Source organism: Triturus cristatus, chromosome 3_2, assembly GCF_964204655.1.
Source record: "Triturus cristatus chromosome 3_2, aTriCri1.1, whole genome shotgun sequence".
Lineage (NCBI taxonomy): Eukaryota > Metazoa > Chordata > Amphibia > Caudata > Salamandridae > Triturus > Triturus cristatus.
In genome coordinates this window covers 95,824,487-95,847,810 of record NC_140584.1, presented here as the reverse complement: position 1 = coordinate 95,847,810, position 23,324 = coordinate 95,824,487, and the positions used below count along the sequence as shown (strand labels likewise).

The 23,324-nt window shown below is 46.5% G+C and overlaps 1 protein-coding gene across 1 annotated transcript in view; it reads left to right on the top strand.

The window, feature by feature from the left end:
• Nucleotides 1-23,324, top strand: part of PDIA5 (protein disulfide isomerase family A member 5) — a 796,394-nt gene that overhangs the window by 118,137 nt on the left and 654,933 nt on the right. Inside the window, exon 3 of the mRNA XM_085647317.1 lies at nucleotides 6,612-6,699. Within this exon, the coding sequence (XP_085503443.1) occupies nucleotides 6,612-6,699 (88 nt within the window). The remainder of the gene's footprint in view (nucleotides 1-6,611; nucleotides 6,700-23,324) is intronic.

Genomic DNA, 23,324 nt, shown 5'->3' with positions numbered 1-23,324 from the left:
TTTGGAACAATATCGGGGTACTCTGTAAACGAACTTAAGACCGAAGCTATGATATGGAACCAGGTTAGCTCTAATCCATTAGTTAAAAAGGAGATACGGTATCTTGGTCTTAGAATAGTCCAGGATATTAATCAAATTGCTGAAACAAACTTAAGAAGAGTGTCCAAAGAGATTGCACAATTAATGAAAAACTGGATATATCTCCCATTAACTATTTTAGGGAGAGTCAACCTGGTAAAAATGTGTATCCTGCCAAAAATTACTTTCATATTTAACTCATTACCGTTACATTTTAACAATGCTACTATACACAGTATCCAGCAAGCAATTAACTCCTTTATTTGGGCTAATAAAGGGATTAGGATTTCTTGGAAGAAGCTACGTAGAAGAAGGGAGAAGGGGGGTTTAACTTTACCCGACATTCAACTATATGCGTGGGCCTTCCAATTAAAAAACTCCAGAGTGCTGCTGAAGACCTCCGATAGATCTGTAATAGGTTCAATGTTTACAGCTATGCTAAAAGAGCAAAAAATTAAACCTGATGGCTTTCTTTTTAAATTTGGAGATCCTAAATTCTTCAAAAAAGTTAAATTGAAGGTACTGCACTCAATGGCATCAATGTGGTATCATATACGACGCTCGTTGAAAATGGACTATTATTCTTATTTTGCCCCGATCTGGGATTCCCCAGGGACCCCTGAGTGTCTTAATGATAAATTGGCACTATCAATCAGAGAAGCCAAATTAAACATCTGGGGGGACCTGTTTAGAGATGGACAATTATTATCTTGGTATGACTTAAATGGATTGATGATGGGCTCCCTCTCAAAATTTAAGTATCTACAATTAAAAAGTTGGGCGCAAAGCAAGACATCGACATTGGGTACTAATTACACCCTGGAAGATCAACTGATAAGTAAGCCACCGGGAAGTAAAGAAATATCTCTTTGGTACTGGCACCTTCAAGACAGCATGGATGGAGAATTCACTTTGGCGGAGAAGCTGTGGGGAAAATACTTGCCTGGCAACCAGTTACAGAATATTTGGCAAGTATCTATGCGCACTCTTTATAACACAGTTAAACCCGCCTTTTTAAGAAGAAACCATCTCTTTTCACTTCATAGGGCTTATATATCACCAGAGAAACTTTCCAAGATGGGGAAAGGAACCCAATCCAGTTGTGCAAAATGTGGGTTGGAAAAGGCAGCCGATGTCCATATGTTCCTCTTATGTCCAGAAATTAGAGAGTTCTGGAACAAAGTAGAAACAACCATGACAGGCATTTTGGGTCGGCCAATAAAGGTAAGCCTCTCTCTGGTTATTTTTGGAGTGGATGATGAGATAACAGGTACTTCTAGAGATCTGCTGTTTTATGCTGTATTATTGGCCAGAAGGGAAATCTGTCGTAAATGGGTAAGCAATATAAACCCACAGCATTCGGATTGGTTGGAATCCCTAACATATATGTCTCGAATGGATCTCTCTGGGAAAATGTCAAAAAAGAAGGCCTTCTGGAATCTATTAACTGTCTGGTTGGAGGGTGAATGAAGTATTGGTTGAGGCTATATTTTACGATATTAGTATGATTTCACGTCCAATGATTACACCGGCTAACACTCCTGCACTGCTTTAGGGCCGGTAACGTTTGTTTTCTTGCAGTACCGGTATAATACCGGGTATGAGATACAGCCGCAGAAAGGTCGGTGTTTATTGGAGTATGCCCGTTAAGAGGCCAGTAACCAAAACAAACGATAAGGGCAGAAAAAATGGACATCTTTCTCTTTTACTGAGGTGAATGAGGACAAAAAAAAAAAAACCACTTCCACGGTCTTCATTTACTTTACAGCGGCTGGTGTCTATTCCGTTCTTTGATAGCGACACACGTGGCACGCATTAGCAGTTTGCTTGCACCATGGCAAACTCTCTGGAAGAGCACAGTCATTCTTCGGTTACTTGCCCCCTATCTCATTGCCATTTGTAGCATCTTTCCAGCCTGGGTACCTCCCAATAACAATGCCACACATGGAGCTTAGTATTACACGTCTTTATTCTGCTGCGTGTAACTGGGAACTCGACACTCAACGCTCCCACTGTGCGTTATAGATAACAATAGCATTCTTCGCCTCTGACTTGACTTTACTGCTGATCAGTGATACTATGGCCAGGTAGGTCTTTGTTTCAAGTTTGAACATGGTGCCGTGAGAGGGCTGGCCTGCGGTGCTCGACACCACTCTGTTTGTGTCTTTAAGACTTGCCCCACATCGCTGAGATTGCGCTTTTCAATCCTGCCTCATCCCAGGTCCAGCCCGTGTACACCATGCCGTCTTCCTGGGACACCAGCAGCAGGTTGTTAGCCTGGGTACTGTTCTCCGGGTGTTGGTTTGCTTTGCCAGCGGATGCGTTGCGTTCTTGCTGCAGCCGGGTGTCCAGCTGGTACAGCCGGTTCCCAGAGGTGATGAAAACGCGACTCTGGCTGACGGCGACATTGCCTATCGGGTACCCTGGCTTGAAGGATTCCCCTCCGTGGTACCGCGCTCCGCTGAGCAGGACCGACAGCCAGAGAAGGGCAGTGCCCGCGGCCTCGGTGACACTGCGGAAGTATCTCCACTGCATGGTGTAAGGTGGGCCGTAGCTGAACCGACGAGAGCTCCGACGTCCATGCCCTGCAAGAGGGAATGCTCGTCGCTTAAAGTCTGTCGAGCGCTTCCTCTTTTTGTTGAGGAGTCAGGGTTGTGGGGAGGAAGCATGCGTTCTTCTCGCCTCTGCCCAACTTCCGGGACTACCCACCAGCGCGTCGGACTCTTGAAGCAGCTTATATAGTGTCAGATGGGTGGGGTAGCACACTTCAGCCTGAGCACAAAAAAGCACGGTGGCGGGTGATTGTTTAAAAAGGTTAGTGCATCATGTGGAGGGACCCCAAGTAAGACCTGTTTTTCCATTTCAACAAAATATTAAAACATCACAAGGAATGTCACATACAATCGGCGATTCTCTATACGAACTGGGAGCTCTTGTTTCATTTTTACATATTTTATGACATCATTTTTCTTTGAGGTGGGGCTGAAATACTAATATTGGGAAATTCAAGACGAGTGTGAAGTTTTAGGCCCACGCAGAAGGAGTATTAAGTTTATTTAGGACAAGAAGTACACAACTGGCCCTGCAGGCAAAGTCCAACTGACCAGCCCCGGGATTCTACGTTTCCATAGCAACATTAAGAATGCCATTACTTACGTTAAAACAGTAGGAATGTCCCCTCCCTCAGAGAACACAACATAAAGTACGTGACGTAAGAGGCGAGAATTCGTCTTCATGCTACTACAGGGTAGCAAAAGAGAAAAGAGAAGCAGTTGTACTTTACACTCAAGTGAGCTACTACAATTCTAATGCGTTTCATTCTAGAATCACAACGAAGAGACCTATAGCCAAATAAGTTTTGAACGACAAAGCAAACAGGTATGGCCTTTGTGTAGTGATGCACAGAGTATCCATACACCCAGCAATATACATCACACACATGTGAACACATGTAGAAACAAGCATTTGCAATGCAATAGGTCTCGCATTTACGCGAATTTAAGCTATTGGCCTTCTAAATGAATATGCCTTTTATTTATGTTTTAAAAACTAAAATAAAAATAAAAGGCATTATCATTTACAATGTCAATAGCTCTAACTCTCATAAATGCGAGACCTATTGCATTGCAAATGCTTGTTTAGATTTTGTAGTAAAACCCTTTAACCTTTCCCTGATCTAGAACTCAGTTATTGAGTTGTCAAAGTTACTTAATGTAGTACTCTGCTAAATGATGTGGGGTCTGATGTTGAGAAGGGTTTTCTCTTATCACAAGGTCATGGGTGATCTAGCAGAACTACTGATGGGAAATTTCAGAGGGATCTGCTTTTTGGGGTACTTTAGAATTTAGGGGTTCAGGGTTCTGCTTTCACAATAGAGGCGCCGTCTACTCATGAAATCCGTCCGGAGTCATTTAACCAAGGGATTGCAACAGATATATGGAGGTCCCAGTTGTGGTCTGGGGCCAAAGTGATGCAGATTAAATAGGCAGCTGATGACACATAATGTATAACCATAGCAATGAGGTAAAGAGATTAGCTCCTGGAATCTGTAGCTCTGAGTGGGGGAGGGCAGGAGAAATCTAGTTGTTCAAAGTTTATTTGTATAATGATTATGCTCCTTTGAACCATGTTCATAACATATGCTGCTACAAGTTATGATTATTTAGAATGGCTGGTTTTCAGTATTTTCTTATGAATACTGGTAATGACATGGCTGAGTTCATTTGAAAAATAATAAAGAGCAATATAAAAAAAGAAGCGATCCTCTGTGGTTAAGAAATCCAGTACAGATAAAACCCAGTACAGATTAGGTCAAATGCAATTTATCTAGATTTTATATGAGGGTCTTTTATAGTTATATATGAATTTGTAGCTTCTGGCTAGCTCATGCGTTTACTGAAGCAGTTTAACTGTTTGTACTGTGCTTTTATGATTGCTGCTGCATATCGAATAAAGATAAATTCGATTGATTGAAGAAAAATACAAGAAAAGGCTTGAGTAAACTCATCCAGTGCGTAGGAACCAGAAACCAGGGATGCTGCAGCACAGTAAAAGCATGAAAATACAGCGAACCCAAGCAGCAGTGCCCAGGCCTACAAGCACATGGGCAGCTAGCTAGTGCTCGCAGGCACATTTACAGGAATGATGCCAACAGAGTATAGTCTGGAAATCAGAGGACAAAAGTCAAAGCTCACAGTGTTGTAACACCTCCCCAACATGGGGACTGCAAACTCCGCCCAACCTAGGACAGTGCAAGCTGTCTGAGGCAAAACAGGCTACGGAATGGGAACACGGGCTACCTAAAGATGTCACTTGTGCTGCTGGCACTACAGGAAATCTGAACCGACTCAAAATAAAGCAGATGATAGGTAACAATAAAGGACAAGGTATGGGATTATCGACAGAGGGAAAAGGCCAGCAAATACGGAAGCAGCCAGAAGTAGCCAACCGGAATTAGGATGTGCCAGGCAACCCGGCAAAGGAACATGGTTAGGGAAATCCTACAGAGCGACACTTCCTAGAACAGAGAGAGTCCTGTGAGGAGAGATCTCTTAAGTGTTTTAAAAATGTTCTGCATTTAGTGAGGCTGGGCTGTATCCAGTGCAGCGCATACGGGGAATTGTGAACTCTCCCTCCCCCCCCCCCTTCGCATTTGGCAGCTACAGCAGGGTGGGGGCATTTTATGGGCCTCTTCTGTCTGCAACAGGGCAGACAAGATCTCATTATTAAAACATTAGAGGAATTCCGTGTCTATAAAAGAGCGTGCAGGAGCAAGGAAAAAAACAAAACAAAAGATGGTAAATCGAAAAGGGAAAGATGGACGGAATATTGAATAGAGGGAAGGGTGAAGGGAAGAATGGAGCGATGAGTAGGCAGATGAATGTGTGGGTAGATGGATGAATGGGTGGGGGGGTGGATGGATAGGTGAACTAATAAGTGAATGGCTAGGTGGATAAACAAGTTTCAGGATGGCCCGGTGGATGGATCAGTGAATCAATGGGTAGATGGATGGACAGGCGAAAGGAAGGTAGAATAAAGGGATGGATGAGTAGGTGAAAGGGTGAGCAAATGGATGACAGAGTGGACGGATGAGTGGAAGGATGGCAGCATGGATGGATGGCAGAGTGAATGGATAGATAGATGGATAGATGGCTGGCTGAGTGGATCGATGGATGGATGGATTGATGGACTGGGACTGATGCATGAAGAAAATGAATGGATGTAAAAATGTAAAGGTGAGACTGGATATCAGTAGGTGGCTGAAGGGTGAAAGGGTGAATTGATAGATGTCTAGATGGAAGAGACAGGGGAGCTCTTCTAGGGTAGGGCCGGCTCACTTGCTTTTTTTGCTTTTTGACACCAGAGTTTTTTTTATTTCATAGTGGGGGGTACTTTAATTTTCTGGTTACTCCCTCGAGCTCATAGCAAATCCGAGCTCCAGCTCAGGCCTGCGATTCGTCTCCCTAACATTACAAGGGTCAGAATGCAATGCGCTGACGGGATGAAAACCCGGAGTGGAGCCGAATGGGACGGTCTCCCAAATTCTGAAGGTAGACCTGCAGGTTGCATGCAGATACCTATGTAGGGTGTGGTTTCCCCATCCACAGTTTAGGTTAGAAGCTGAGTTATGAGAAACAGCCAAGCACTACTACCCGGCGCAATGAGGGTACGGGCCTGACATGGGTAACGTTTCGGTTTTTGCTTCTGAGCGAATACTCAATGTAGAGGAGACATGTATCACTGTCATTTAACTACACCACAGTGACATTGATCTATTTTTCTAGTATTATTTTATGAGCTGTTTTTTTAATACATTATCTTGCTGAACCATGGCTATGGTATTTGATAGAAAATATTTTAATGTTTCTGTTGATCAAGCAATTCATTTCTTAAATAATTGTACGATAACCTTGAATAGTCTGCTACGTTAACCGGTGCCGCCGGGTTCCTAACCTTCTGTTTCCAGCATCAGTGATTATTTCATTTGAAGGAAATATTTTATTTGTCTTTTTTTCTTTGCCATTTTCCCTCAGCTGCTGCTGCTGAACGCCATCTGAAGCTTCTGTCTGATGTATCCCAAGCTGTGAAAGGAATAGCTACCGTGTCCTGGGTGGACTGTGGGTATGTTAACATCTTTCCTTTAGTTCCCTTTTTAGTTTCTTGTGTTGCAGGAAGTGATGATACTGTTCTGTCACGTCTGTCTAGCTCTATCTGTGAGGAGGAAGGTGTCAGAAGAACTTGGATATTGCAACAACCTATCTCCTAGTTTAGGAGGACCCTGGGGGTGGGGGGCAGGTAAGCCGGATCTGTATCAGATTTACAGGAGAGCCACTTAACTTTGTAACCGAGTAATATTTAGATCATTTTGTGCAAATTTGTCTCTTGGATATGCTGAAAATCTGGCTTAAATCCGTCCCACTTGGACATCGTTTGTACACCACCGTTCTAGAGAGAATAGATTTACATTATTTCATAAAGTCCAATGTGTTCTGAAGATTGCAGTGTCAACTTCCCCCGGCAGGAGTCCCCCAAAACACCTCACTGAACACCTCGCTGTCCCCACAGATGCCGGATGGCACTTTCAAGGCTAGCCGCCCTCAAAGATATAATTCGCAACCATAAGACACACAATTGATGGACGGAATGCAGAACAAATCAAAACATTCACCCCCAGTCGAGATCTGGGTTAAATCCCTCATTCTTTTGCTCACCATGCCACCCCAGTTTAGACCTGGCCTATGCAAATCAGTCTTGACCCTGTGCCTCATGGGAACAGTCCAGTCCAACTGCCAAGCCAGGTCCTCCCTGGACCGGAAACAAGCATCCTAGGACCGGTTTCGGGGTTTATTTAGATAATTGTGCAAATTTGTCTCGTGGATATGCTGAAAATCTGTCTTAAATCCGGCCCACTTGGACATCCTTTGTACACCACCGTTCTAGAGAGAATAGATTTACATTATTTCATAAAGTCCAATGTGTTCTGAAGATTGCAGTGTCAACTTCCCCCGGCAGGAGTCACCCAAAACACCTCGCTGTCCCCACAGATGCCGGATGGCACTTGCGAGGCTAGCCGCTGCCGCCCTCATTAGAGCAATTGCCCCAAAGATATAATTCGCAACCATGCCGTATCCCGTCACCAGTATTTCTCGTTCAGTTTTGAGTGTTGTCTCTTGCGGTAGACGCGCCTCGGTGCGCAGGGGACAGGCCTGCTGCGTGAGAGCCAAATTCAGCATCAGGTGGGTCTCACAGAGAGCGGGGACGACACAGATGAGGAGAGTCTTTCGTCCACAGAGATGGCGAAAGTAAAGTTGATCAGTGGCGTAGCAAGGGTGCCATGGGCCCCCGCCCGTGCAAGCAAGTAAAATGCGCCCCCCCCCCCCCCATTCAGTATGCTGGGTAAAGACCGATATAATTGAGATGTAGTCGACGACCCATAAACCACAACATCTGTTTCCCTCGACAGTCAAAGCTGGAGACTAAGCGGGAATTCCTGGTGCAGCGACAGGTGGGGAAACCAGCACAGCAATACAGGCGCAGTGTTTAATTTGTAATATAATGAGTGCCGGTGCCCATAGCATTGCCCAAAATACAACGACCGGTGCTATTCAATGGCCCCCGCCCGATGCCACGTCTGCGTATTCCTGTATGCACCTCGCGCCCTTTTAATCCACTTAGACACTCCCTGATCCTTTCTCTTTACAGGCGCCTGCTTTCTCTTGTTGACAGAGTCTCAGTCTTCTCTTCCTTTTTCTTTCCCGTTCGTGTGTTTCACCTCTTTCAGACTGTCAGATGAGGAAAACTAAGTGCCGGTGGTCCACTGGCCCCAAAAATAACTGCTGGTGGCCCCCATCGGCTTAAATTAAGCACTGCATTAGGATCTGCAGTGCGCAGCTGTCAGTCAGCATGCGCCAGCAGACACTGCTCCCCCTCGCTCTCTCGGCACTAATGGCCCGCGCGCTCTACAGCTCACCTGCTTTGTAATTGGTTGAATGTCTGTCCCCGTGGAATACAGAGCCTCTGAAACCGGCTCCAGTGCCTGCCGGGGCCTGTGCTTTGCTCTCTGTGCATCCTCCACTCTCAACAGAAAGCCTGCGGGCAGATACTCGCGCCAATAAAGAAAATAGGAGCAGACGGCTTTGAAAAATAAGGGTTGCAGAGCGAGCTGGGCCTCCGGATTCCACTGGGCCCCGGCGCGTTGCACCGGCCGCACCATGGATACCTGCGCCCTTGAAGTTTATGGGAGAGGAGGGCGAGGTAGAAAGTGAGGAAGATGGCGAGGAGGAGAGCTAGGAGACAGAGACAGGTGGTGGTGGTTGAGGCAGGGGGAGGAGTGTGAGGTGGAGGGGTAATATGAGGGGAGCTAAAGGGAGTTGTGGGAGGGTGAGGAGGAGGGAGGATGAGTCAGAGGAAGAGGATGGAGGGAAGGCGAAGACCAAGCAAGAGAAGGGGATGATGAGACAGACCGAGAAGGGTGTGGAGGAGGAGGATGGTGTAGAGAGAAGGAAGGTATGGTGTGAGGAGGGTGAGGTGGAGAGAGAGGAGGGTCGGGCAAAGAGTGAGGTTGGTGAGGCAAATGTGAGGAGGGTGAGGCGAGAGGGTAAGAAGCTAGAGAGAAGGGTGGGTGAGCAGAGAGAAGGAGTGAAATGGCGAAAGAAAGAGGGCATGGGGCAGTGATTGCCGGTGTGGGTAAGAGTGGTGGGGTGGGGGGAGGGTATAACCACTTACCTTGCACTCACTGCATCGCAGACTCAGCGAAGCGGTGAGCACAAGGTAAGTGGTTTTCTTTTTTAACATTTTATTTTCCCTCGTCGTCGTCTGTCGACTCCCCCGCCACTCTTACCTGCACTGGCCGTCACTGGTAGGTGGGAGAGGGGAAAGAGGAGGGCGGGGCAGAGAAAGCGAAGAGGTGAGAGGCTGGATAGCAGGTGAGAGACAGAGGTGGGTGAGGTGAAGATTGAGGAAGAGGGCAATGTACTGGGCAAAATTACTAGGTGACTCAGCATTCTGCTTTTAGGGCATTCTCTATATCCTATTACTGCAATTGCCACTGGGTCCTACATTCAAAATCATGCAGATTTGTCTCCGAAATGTTGGCACACTATCGGGTGGGAAGGCGCGAAATAACCAGACCAACTTAAAAGTAAAAGGTCGTTTTATTAGAACAGGCACGCAGACCGAACTTTTAACATTACAAGCATTTTATAAAACCCTGTTTCACAAATTCAGTTTCCAGCCCCCCTCACCTTTAAACCCCCCCAACAATAAACAGTCCCTAATCCATCATCCAAACATTCATTCCTCGCCATCCCCTTACAATGTCCTTCACACTCCACCCAACCATCGCTCCACTGTAGTCCCTCTGCTATGACTATGCTGCAAGGCCCCCAAATCTTCCTGCCTGTCACAAACTCTTCCATTTCTGTCACAAGGAAAACAAGCATTGGCATAGGCAATAGGTCTTGCCTCTGGGACCTTATAAGTGTTTAGCCATGCAACAGTTTCATAACTAAACACTCACAAGGTCCCAAAAGCGAGACCTATTGGCTATGCCAATGCTTGTTTTAACTGCTGCAATCTATTGAAGCCTCACGGAGAACATCAAAGCGGCTGCGCGGCCGCGAAAGTGATCGCGATTGCGATCAAACATCAAAGCGGCCACGAAAGTGAAAGTAATACCGGCAAAGCGTGATGAGCGCGCACGCCCGCGCACATGCACTCTAGGTCTAGGCTGGCCTGGTAGCACTTTTTGGAGCCCTCACAAAATGTCTCGCCAGACCAGCGCATGCGCTGGGTCAGGCGAGACCTAATGACAAGGAGTTTTTCTTGCCCCACCTCCCCCCTTTCTCATCTTTCGGTCTTTCATTGATGCTTGTTGTCAATAGGACTATGGCTGTCCCCCCAACAGCCGTCAGCCTTCAACTTGAGAAGACCAACACAGTGTGAACTTGGCCATCGCCATAACAGCCTTTCAGCAACATCTCTTCGTTGCCAGTGCCATGGCTGACCTTCCCATGACTTCCAATACGTATATTTCATTCCCTACAAAAGAGAGAGGTGAGCTCCATACCGCCTAAAAAACAAAAAATCTTAATTTTATGTCTGTGTGTTCCATTCAACCCACTCCCTCCACTTTACAGAAACGTTGCATCTTTCTATTCCCCTTCTTCCTGGGTTTCTCAATCACTGAATATGCATTGCCCTGTGCCATCCCCTTCTAAGAACAAATGCTGTCCATAAAAAAATGAGTGCCTGACCACGACCTCCCCATCAAATATAATTCCTTCTTAATTTCTTTTAGTAGTCTGAATCCCGACAATTGCACCAATTAATGTTTCTTGAATGCATAATTAAAACACTTACTGATATCAATTCTGACAGACAAGGAAACAATTGACCCGATATCATACCACCTCTACCCCACCATTCAATGTTTATTTAATCAAAACGGAAAACCGCAAGCTCTGTCGATTTAAGCTTCCCCTCTACTTGCTTAGCTGCCCATTTTTAAAAAATGACCCACAAACCAAATGGAAAAATGCCACATGGACCAGTCCTGCTACACAACCTAGGATAAAAAAAGAATTTTTATAACTCAACTCAGAAATCGTCCAAATTACTAATGTGGCATAAAAAACAATCTGAGGACCATCTGCCCAATTTCCTCATTTTCCGCAGTAACAAATATCAAACTTGGCAGCCTCTGACGCTACACCAGTTCAGAAGGACTATGTACCAAAATGTGCTTTGCTCTCCCCCATTCGATCCAGTATCTTCCTCATTGACTCAGAGCCTGCGGTGCTGCCAGCCTAGACCCATCAGCATGTAGAAAGAGTAGCTCTTCTCTTGCCCCCTGCTGCCCTAAACTCATGCCAAGCTCCCACCAGGTGCAGTGGTCCTCCCCTCTTCCCCCCCTCCAGTGCTGTAGAACAATATCTTTGCAACATTCCCAATCTGGTTTATCTCTGATCTTACAGAAAGAGTCTTACTGACTGTTCAGTTGTTTCAGTGTTCAACTCTGACACTTCAATCTTTGTTACTACCTAGCAACTCTGAAAAGCTGAAACGCCCCAAACAGCAACCAAGAAATGCTCAACTTGAATAATAAACCCTAAAAAGTGGAGTAACAGTGACATGCCAAACCCTTGATCAATAACACCAGCTTTTCATTGATACTGGATCTCTCTTACTGTTTCAATGGAGCCACAATTCAATTAACAGTTCATCTAGGGATCCGTTAGAGTCTTTTAAAACACTTCTGCACCACCCTACGCCCACCATCCCTTACCCGCACTCATCATATGGCTTTAAGACCAAAAGATCTCTACCAAAGAGCCCCCTTTGAGGGGTCCGTCAGGCATTTCAGTGCCGGCCTGACGAGGAGCACCCTATGATAAAGCATGACACCCTTTTGGGTGTGTGAGGGCACCTTGACCTGTGACCTGATCACCCGGATCCCCCTGACCAGACCACCTCTTCATCCACCTGTTGAGACTTTCCCCTTCCTTGAGATTAAGGAACTGTTTCTTTAATACTGATCATATTCACAACAGCTGCTGACCTTCTGTGGACATCAGTCCTGCAGGATGCCCCAACCTGCCCTCTTTCTTGTGGAGCACTTAACCGCCATACTTGTAGTACCTCATTTTGCCTTATGAAAATATTCTCACCCTGCAACGCCATTGTGTACTCTTAGGTGTGACTGCATGGCTAACCACACTGTCCCGAGGCGTGTATTTTGCATTTTCTTAATAATTTAGTTGCCCCAGAGGCTTCTGCCTCAAACGCATTCTGCTTAACTTTGGGAAATTGCTTTTGGTTCCTTCACTTTGCTGGTGTGCCGCGCTAGGCTCGCCACGGCCCTCCAGCTCCTTCAATTAGTTGTTCCTCATCACTTTCATTCCTGTTGAATGAGTTCTCGCTCCGCCAAACATGTGGGAGCACTCTGCTGGCCCCTGTTGCTGGTATTCGTACACCGTGCTATACATGAGCAGGGTTGACGTTGCTTGCGTCTTCCCCTTCACCACACCCACCTCAGCTCTCAGCCACATTCCACTTGCCGGTCGCTTCTCCAGTGGGCCACGAGCGCTAACTCAGCCTACAAAAGCCATGCCTTCCTCACCCTGACAGGTGAGTACCTTCATCTCCAGTGCCAATTGCGCCTCATGCGTCGCTCTCACTGCTTCACTCTTTACTACTGCCACACATTTTAATTTTATTTTAGATTGCTGCGGTGAGCATGCTGCAACATCACACGCTTTGGACCAGTTTGGGTGTGTTAGGGCTGCCCAGGCCTGGAACAACACCCCTGGCCTTTTAGGATTCTCTCCTCTGGCGACGCATAACACCTTCAACGCCTCTCACACTGACCAAGCCTTATCTGCCACAATTCTTCTTATATTAGAAAACTGACTGCTCTAAAATAACCCAGCCAATCAATGGACAAAAAACTGAACACTGCCTACCTCCAGGACCACATCGACTGACTGGGACGTCCACAGTGGATAGGGGACACCAATTGCCATTAAAACCCCAACTAGCCTAACTAGCTAATAGGAAGCCCTAGTGGTCTGGACTGTGTTACCCGCCCGAAAAACCCAGGGGATGGGCATCTTTTGGGTGCCACCACCAGGACCTCCATTGTTTGATCGTTTGGCAATGGAGTCAGCCTCCTTTCAGCTGTTTTCTTTTGCAGTGGGTTTGGTATGACCAATCTGTATAGCTGCCTCATGTCCTGTGTGTAACATTGCCTTTGAATGTGAATCCATCCTCTGTATGTCTGTTGAATAGAACTCGTTACAATGCATGTGTTTTCTACGCATGCTATAACAACGCAAATCGTTACAACAACGCGTTGTTACATCGCATTCCATTACAACGCAAGTCGTTACAACGACTTGCTCTAGGTGGGCACTGGAGTTTGGAATAGTATTATATACTATTCCAACTCCAGTGTGTGCAACAGTAGGGAAGGTGTTGGATTGAAAATTCAACAAATCCAACACCTTCTGACCCCTACAGCAAGTCGTTGTAATGACTTGCGTTGGAATGGTATGCGATGTAACAATGCGTCACTGTAACGACTTGCGCTGTAATGGCATGCGATGGATCGCATGCGTTGTAAACGATGTTTCCCATTTCTGTTGCCTTGTTGTCTATCAACGCAAAGCTTGCACTGTGGTCTCTTATAGATATTGCTTGCTCTATGTTTAAGTGAGTTTGTTGTTGCTCAATTGTACTACTTTCAAGTCATGAATTGCTGCACTCTAGAGTTTGTAGTGTTTTTATTGAGAACAGTCATTGGAGCACCAACAGATACAGAATTTAGCAGTTACTCAAACTTTGCTAGTTATAATTCCCATCCTAAATCTGCACTTAATGTCACTCCAATAAGGATGACGAAATGGTGCATTTTGGTGCCCATGTGTTCCAATTACTATCCTGGTGCAAGGGGTTAATTGACAGGATTCATTGAGGAGGAGTTGAGAAACAAGGAAATAAATGTAAGCCGCAATGTTCCTGCATGCTGGGTCGTCTTTTTGGCTTTCTGATGTTTGAAAACCGAATGCTAGCGGCTGGGCAGTGGAATGTGCAGAGAATGCTTCCGGTTCTTGGAGGTAAGACTTCCAAGGCCTCTTTGAACAGCAGACACTTCAGCACTTGTGGTATGCTTACCCGTGCCTAGCAAAAGTAAACGTTGCGAACCTTTACCACTGACATATAGTTCAACCATTGGCCCTTGTTTCCGTAACCCTTTTTTTGTTTTTTTACCCTTTGTTTCCATTACACTTTGGTTTGTGGGGTTGGTTCTGCCTCTTTTTATTTTCTTTAGAACACACTCCTTTGTGTTCATGCTTCCAGCTGTGCTCTTTTTTTTGGTGTCCTACACCTATTCCGTTCTGGCTAGCTACAGAGCGACCACTCCACTTCTATGTCCCACTTCAGTGAATGGTTCGGACATAAGCTCAAAGGACTACCTACCTACTACTGAAGTTGTTCAGACAATATCTCATGTGTTCTTTCCATCATTGAGTGCATCTTTTGACTGTTAAGGTTCCAAAACCTCTCTTCCATTTCCATAGCAAGTTACTGGCTTGTGTGCATTGCAATCCCTCCACATCGAGAGCCTATATCATAGAGAGGATTACAACAGACTGCTGTGTATACAGGAGACGCGTACACATTTTAATACATTCTTCTATCCCCTGATTTGTCCATCTCTGCCTTTCTTTACCTAAATACAGAGCACCGTTTAGAGAGAGGAGTGGTGGAGAGTTATTGACACGACAAGACGTTTTTGTGTTTGTTGTCCTTGGAAGAACTAGTTTCAACCTCCTGCAGCAAAAACCCTTTGGCTGCCAGAGTATACTACCACATTATAGATCAGGGAAGGGCATTGTCTGCAGTTAAGGGATTAGTTGTGCCCATATGGGAACGCTCTTCGAACCTTTATTTAAGGTTCAGTAATACAAAGCCTCTATTATTAGGGTGAGCACTCTAAGGACATGCTGTAAGTTCAGACTTCACTACTGACAGTGGTTCCAGTATAAAAATGTGTACACACGTTTGCAAAGTTTAATAACATAAGGCTATGTATAATGCTTCTAGAATGCTCTCTGATTAGATGCAAATATATGTAAAAGTTTGAAAGAAAGATTGATGATTCCTTGCTTTCAAAATAAAATAGTCATACAAACAAATGCAACTAGGAAAAAAAAGTTTTGCTAAACTACTGTGAAAGTTTAGGAACCTTTCCTTTGAAGCATAGTTTAGCAAAATGTGTTGATGCATGCTAGTATTTCCCAAAAATATGCATAACGGAAAATCAGTGTAACCAGTTGCATCAAAATTATGGGGAACATGGAAATAAACAAGCATGTGGAAAGCCAAAAAGGTATGACTTTGGTGGTCAGCCTTTTGGTTATGGCAATGCATGCCTTGTTTTGACGTGGGTTTTGTGAAACTTTATTTTTGTGTGAGCTGCTGGACCCTCATCATTATATCAAACAATGGCAAAAGCATAAATATTTTTGGTAACAAAAACCAAACATTGCCATAGTAGTTCCTGTCACTGAACAAAACAACTTTGTGTGCCAATCTACTCCTTGTGAAAGAGCAGAATACTGTCCCTCACAGTCAAGCCAGCCAGTAGATAGAGCGAGAGAGAGAGAGAGAGAGAGAGAGAGAGAGAGAGAGAGAGAGAGAGAGAGAGAGAGAGAGAGAGAGAGAGAGAGAGAGAGAGAGAGAGAATTTTAATAAAAAAACACCAGATCTAAATAGGGGCCCAATTTTAAAAGAAAGCCACAAAAGTGCATCCATGGTATTTGTCCTTGCAGTAGGGCAGATTTACGGCTTTCATGAATTCACAAGACTTCGTAGAAGTAGTTCAGGAAATTATACTTTTTAGAAGATATTTGTCAGCTGCATTTTAGCAAATAATCAGGTGCAGATTTCCTCTTTTGCGCAGTAACAAGTTCCCTTTCCCACCGATCACTTTTTTCCCCAACTCTGGAAGGAGTTTTACCTCTGTCCTTGTCAGGAGTAAATTTCCTACCTTTATCTATTTGGGAAAATGTTGGAAACATGCTGATGACAACCTATAAAGTATGCAAGTCAGCACAGACTCATAACTGCATTCCACCCATGGATAACTATTGCTTACCGCTACCTCCAGCCGCAGCATGTAGATCTGTGAAAAGGTGGCAAAAAAAGGGATTTGCTAGTATTCAGACCCTACTATGGTCTGAGCTCTGGCATAATCAGAGAGGCTATTATCAGAGCTCCCATATAATGAGATTGCTGCCCTAATTTGTTGCCGCACTACATGGCACCAAAGGGAAAGGTGGAATTTGTTAGAGGACATGTCGTTTTATGAAGTGGACAAGTAGATATTTTGTTAAATGCCACCCCCCTGTGCTAAGCCCCTTTTGTTGCTGACATGAGTTCTGAGCGAACTCTCCTTCAAGCTATGGCCCAGGTACTAGCCAAAATACTGCAAGATTTTAAGACTGAAAAGTTCTCTGGAGACCAACTTTGCATTTTAGCTCATGGTTCTTTGCACTTTCTGTCCGAACCAGTGCAATTTCAAACCAACTCAACCAAGGCGTCTTTCTGTTTGTTAAATGTTGTCCAAGGGCACCTTAACTTGGGCTACATCTTTAAATCTTACTTCAAGTGCCTGATTACAAAACTGTACAACCTTCATTGAGCAATTGAAAGCGTTTTTAGTAGGTTTCAAGTTAGTTGTTTGAAACTAGTATCAAGGGCCTCATTGACTATGTGTGTCACTTCTCTCAAAGTCTGAAGAGGAGTGGGCTAATAAAGCTGTTTCAGCTTATTTGCATCATGTTTGGAAGATGATCTGATGGATGCTTTACCTATGGTAGCTAACTGATGAATGGCAAATGCTCTTAATAGATTTAACGTTGCAAGTTGATAAAAAGAGAGTGACTACTACTGCTATGCCTATAACAACAGTTAAAAAGATGGGTCAGTGGTCGAAAGCAGAGTTAACCCCTTGCATGGGCGCGTCGGCCAACGGCCATCGCAAGCATTACCTCGGTTGTGCTGTGCACGTCTGTTGGCCAATGCGACTCCGCCCACCTAATAGAACTACCGCACCGCGGCGGAATTCGACCAGCGGTAAAGGAGTTAAAAATGCACACTCATTACATAGGAAATAGGCCTAGGAGGAAAAGACTATCTTTATTGTGGAAAGCCAGGTGAAGTTGTCCATAACTGTTCACTCTTATAGGGAAATAGCACTGTTCATCCTTGGTAAGCAGACACAAGGAGATGATGGACGGAGTGCTAAAACTTTTCAGACACTCATCCCCAGTCACAGATCTGGGTTAAATCCATCACCGTTCTTTAGCTCACTTCGCCACCTCAGTTCAGACCCAGCTATATGCAAATCAGTCTTGACCCTGTGCCTCATTGGAACAGTCCAGCCTGAACTGCCAAGCCAGGTCCTCAGTGGACTTGAAATATGCATCCTGGGACTGGTTTCAGGGTAACACCCCTTATCTGCCAGGCTAGCTTGAATCCAGTGGCAAAGTGAGCAAGGGACCCATGTCTGGGCACACCACGCCAACTTAGGGCGAAAAAAGCAAACACTTGGTTAACAGACCAGGGCCAAACCTAGTATGTGTCAGCAGCTAGTCCCACCTTTTTACCTGTTAAGGATCCGTGTTGCACGCATCCATGGTCCTTTAGGTGTATTTGCTTTCTGAGACTCTTGTAGCATCTGGCTGCTTTATGGCCCAAACCGTTGCTCAGTATCATGAAATCCCTACAATATGGAAGTTGCTATATAAAACAATTAAAGACATTGACTAAATATCCCTAACGTGGATGGGATGTCTTGAATCTAATCCTTTATGGCTACTGAATTTTGGACATTGTGAAACTGTTAGTCCTGATCTAATAGAAAAACCCCAGCTTTTTTGAGGGTTTGATTACTTCTTGTTTGAGGCAGCATAATCCTCAAATAGACTGGCATCAAGAACATCTTAAGTTTTCCTGTTCCTTTTGTAGGTAGATTTGAATTTCACTGTCTTCAGAGACTTTTATGCAGAATTTAGTTCCTTTTTAATTTTTACAAAGCACCCGAAACCAGCTGGATTGCCAGATGCTTAAGCTCAAACGATTTTTTGGTGTGAAAATAATTAATCCCACAGTGAATATTAAAGTGCCATAGATCTTGCGTCTCATTAAAACTTACTCCTTGGTCGGATCTATTCTTTGACCCTGAAGGAGGACATAGGCTTGAAGAAATATCTTGAAGATATGTCTCACAGTTTTATCGTACTTTCCAAATCACAAACTGGGGCTCATATTTCTTTCCTTTAAAAAAATTATTTTTGCCTAAGGTGCCAATGCAACTTGACACTTGTGTAGATCATTGGGAGTTAAATGCAATTACAATTCCTAATCTGTATTTCCTTACCTTAATTTCTGTATTGCTAGGCCAGATTCTTTCTGTTAAGATCTTTCTGAAACTTAATCTTAGAGGGGCAAATGATCAGAATACTGTGACTTTGAATTACGCTAATTTTATTTCTCTACCAAATTGCCCACGATTCCCCCAGTTAGCTATGATTATCAAGCGGAATAGTGTATCTGGTTACCACTTGCAAAGTTTGCATGCAATTACTCTTTGCACTGATCTCTGGACAGTTTCCTTTTTTTGTTCCTTTGGTTTTCACCCAGAGCTATTATCTTAGCTCTAATTGACCAGTATTCTGTATTTGCTTTACTTAAGTTTTTCTCTTCAATCTATTTATTGCATTTGTACTGGTTGAAGGCAGAGTATAAACAATTTGCTGATAGACATTTTAGTCCAGCTAAATATTGGAAAGGAATTTGGTTATGATAGTCAACTCACTTTATTTCTATTCCTGGCTTTCATTCTAAGTTTACATCTCACTTTGTAGGCCCTTTCCAAGCCACACACTTAATTGGGACAGTAGCTTTATCTTTGTCTGTCCCATACCGGTGGACGATGCACCTTGTTCTGCATTTCTTTAAAGGAAAATGAGAAAGAGCCCCTTCTGTGCCTCTTCCCTCTCCTAATTCTAGTCAAGGGAGCCCCGAAATTTGATGTTCAACCGACAATAGACTAACAAAGTGTTAGGTTAGTTGCAGTATTTGGTGGTTTGGAATGGTTATGGGCCCTTGGATACCTTAGGAACCTTTCCTCTTTTGTGCAGGCACTGCACTTGTTTGCTGCTGTTCACCAAATATTCCCTATTAGCTCAGCCCCTTGTAAGAAGGGACCATTTCAGTGGGGGTTGGGGGTGGTACACTTTAGGGCCTTGTGGAATAGTTTTGCCTCTTTTCAGTGGCGGCTGCTGCCACTAAGACTTGGGGGGTAGACGGGGGGGATGATAAAAATAAAAGCACATACCTGCCGCTGCCGGACGGCGCCTCGGCGCTCCTCTGCTCCCGCTGCCTCTGGGCTCATCTGCTCCCATCCCCACCCGAACCAGATTCTGCCCTCATGCTATTACCCAGCATGAGAGAAGTGCGAGGATTGGTCTGAACGGGCTGAAATGCCGCTTAGTTAGGGACAGGGAGCCTGTGCCTCTTCTCCCACCCTGCTGTGCAACACAGCTGAGTTGGAGAAATGTAAGTGTGTATGTCAGTTTGGCCGTATTAAGACGGCCGGCCAAACTGGCAAGGGCACTTACAGTGCACCTACCACTCCTTTTCCTTAGCCGCTGCTGACACAGAGGATGGCCCTGCCCCTCCCTAGACTCGATGGACTCAGCTGAGTAAGTGAAAAATGAAATGATAATAAAATATTTTTATTATCATCTTATTTTTTCATTTGCTGCCTTTCAGCTGTGGGGAGCCGCCCCTTCCTCTTTCTCTTCTTCAGAACGCTCTCCTGTGGGTTCCTGCATCCCTCTGGGCTCCTCCTTTTGGTTTCTTTCATCCATGCTTTTCTCACCATCCACAGAGCGACCTCTCATTTCCTTCTCTGGCCAACTTAAATGTGTGCTTTGTGAAGAAGCTCCTAGGTTCACCGCACTACCCACTACACTGAGGAATGCGCTCTTTCCATGAGTGGTCACGTCTTTTGATTGTCAAGCTGCAAAATCTTCTCTTCCATTCTCTAACAGTGACAGAAACATCCCTGAGAGAGGCTCCGTCACCTAGAGACTCTTAACAGTCTTCCACGTCTGTGATCTCTCTTAATCTATCCCCTGGTTTGCATCTTCTCAGTTCGGGATTAACCAAATAAGCAAAGTAGGCACCAGCCTATGGGCCCGCTCCTTTTAGGGGCCAACGACAACAGATCAAAATAATATTGATTTGATCTCAAAGAAAGCTTTTGTAAATTGTTTCCAATAATTTTTTTTTAATAACATCAATAATTGGTAATGTTTAGTATTGTGTAATAAAACTGGTTTATTAAAATTATTGATTGGTAAAATTAAAACGTATTAGGCTGTGAGACCGGCCTCGTGGCGTGGGCCCTCCCGACCAGCAAGTCACACTACAAACACGCCGAACCTCGTGGGCACGGCCTTCCGGCCTCCGTGGACCAATATCCCGAGGGCCGACCAGGTCCCCAACACGCATGCCCGGCCGAGGGAGAACGACACCCCCCCCCCCCAAACCAGACCGAGAGGCGCCGACTCTGTCACACCTCTGGACTCTTCCCCGAGGGAGGTTTCGATCGGCCACCAGGCCCCCGGTGAGCGGGCGCCTCTCCTGCTGGGCGTCTGGGGTCCCTCCCGGACACATCTGAACAGATCAAGGGGCTGAGCGACAGGAAACCCCGACACCTCGCCCCCCAGGCACGAGACCCCTCTCCGCGAGGACTCCGGACTTCAAAGAGGAGGGGGAGTATAACAAGGGGTGCTGAAGGGACGAGAGGCAGAGAAGACCTGGACTGACGAGAGCCTGCGGACCTGGTCGCGGCTCGATCGCTCACCGAAACAGAAGAACGCTACCCGAACTCTGAAACCATCTGAGCCCTGCTGACGCCGTCGCGGCTCCCCGAACTCTGAAACAACTGAGCCCTGCTGACGCCGTCGCGGCTCCTCGAATTCTGAACCATCTGAGCCCTGCTGACGCCGTCGCTGCTCCCCGAACGCTGAACCATCTGAGCCCTGCTGACGCCGTCGCGGCTCCTCGAATTCTGAACTATCTGAGCCCTGCTGACACCGTCGCGGCTCCCCGAACGCTGAACCATCTGAGCCCTGCTGACGCCGTCGCGGCTCCCTGAACTACGACTCTCCGGTGCCTGCTGAGTGACTCGCGGCCCGCTCCTCCAAGAGAATCGGCAGAGATTGCCGAGAGAAGCAACATCCCCTCAGCTCGAGGATTGAGAGCTCTGCGCCGGATACCTCGCAGAGACACTGATTGAAAGACTGTCCCGCTACCCCTTTTCCCATCATCACAAGATCGCTGCCGCTTGTGGCATTTATTCTGCACCTGCCTGCCGGATCATAAAGATCCCTGACAACGACCGATAAAAGCTTATTGCCTTATAACGAACTACTGTGTGGTGTCCCTCTATCCGAAGAGAGAGTAGCGCAGCGCGTGCGATCCTAGGTGCGAGACCCTTCCAGGAAGGGCCTCCCTGCTCTTGCTCGGCCTAATTCTGGGAAAGGTGGGCCTCAGGGTGGTCAGGAACCCATTCCGCAGCCTCCCCGGGGAACGCCTTCCAACATTTGGTGGCAGGCGACGGGATCCGAGCCAACACCTAGAGATCGTGCAGTAGACGGCTTACGCGCCACCAAGAAGAATGGAAGGAGAAACTTCCCTAGGTGCCGCAGGCACCAACCCAAGCACGGCATTCCAAAAAGACCAGTTAGAATCGTATACGCACCGAGAACTGAAACAATTTACAAAGACTTTGGAATCGCTACCACCGGACTAAGCACGAAAGAGGACTTCCAGGGGGCATTAAAAACCTGGGTCGAGGCAGAAACTCCCCGGTCACAAACAGAAGAAGAGCACCCCAACGAACCACGAACCAGCCCGGGGAGGAACGGCGCCCCCGAGGGGGGCCTATCCCCAGAGGAACTAGCGGACCGAGAAAGAAGTCGCAACCACGAACTGGAACTAGCAAAACTAAAAATCAAAGGAGAGATAAAACTGGCTGAAAAGAAACTGGCAGTAGAACAGTTACGCCTACACGGAGAACTAGAGGAAAAGAAACGACAGAGAGAACACGAAGAAAAGAAACTCCAACTAGAGCACGAACGTAGCCTAAAAGAAATCGAGCTCAAGGCCAAGAGGGCGGAGGCCCGACCCTCGGAAACACAACCCATCTCCTCCACCGTGGAACCGAAGGTCCACATCCCCAAGGATGTGGTGAAAGAATACTATAAGAACGACGACATTCAGAAATGGTTCAAGGCCTACGAAGTCGCCATGACCTCCCACCGAGTCCCGCAGAAAGACTGGGGGGCTGGGCTGTGGGGCCGGTTCCTGAGTGAGGGGAGAGATACCCTGCTGGACCTGCCCTCCACCGCGATGAACTCCTACAGTCACATGAAAGAGGCCCTGGTAGCCAGATATGGGCTCACCCCTGAAATGTACCGGCAACGGTTTAGAGACTGCAAAAAGATACCCGGTACTACATGGGTGGAGTACGTGAACTTTTACAGCCGGGCCTTGGACGGATGGATCAAGGGCAGCAAGGTCTCCACTTTTGAGGAGCTGTTCGACCTAATCGCATGGGAATACTTGGCCGCTAATTGCTTCGTAGAGCTGCGCCAGCACCTCCTGGACAGCAAACTCACAGACCCTCGGAAATTGGCCGTCGAGGCTGACCGGTGGGTGAACACCCGGACCTCCCGGGGCCCCGTGGGAGACAACGGTTGCCACAACCAGGGACCCCCCCGCCAGAGGGGCGGAGGGAACCAAGGCCGGCAAAGGGAGCTCCCGGGGGGATCCCCGCTCAGCCCTCCCAGAGGACAATCTCCGCCCTTTCCAGCTCCGCCTCCGGCCAGCACCGGGCCCCCAGGGAGGCCGGGAGCCCGAGGGAGAATCACATGTTTCTTCTGCCAGCAGACCGGACACTATGCCAGTGACCCTCAGTGTCCCCTGTACCAGCGGACCACCACCACAACCCCGCCGGCTCGACAGATGGCCTCTGTAGCCCTGGGGGAAGAGATGGAAGACTCCGAAGAATGGGAACCAGCCGCCATGGCCTTGGTCTCCCTAGGGGACCGGGAGATGGTCCCCGGAACGCCCCTGCCCGCCAACACGAAGAAGTACCGACAGCA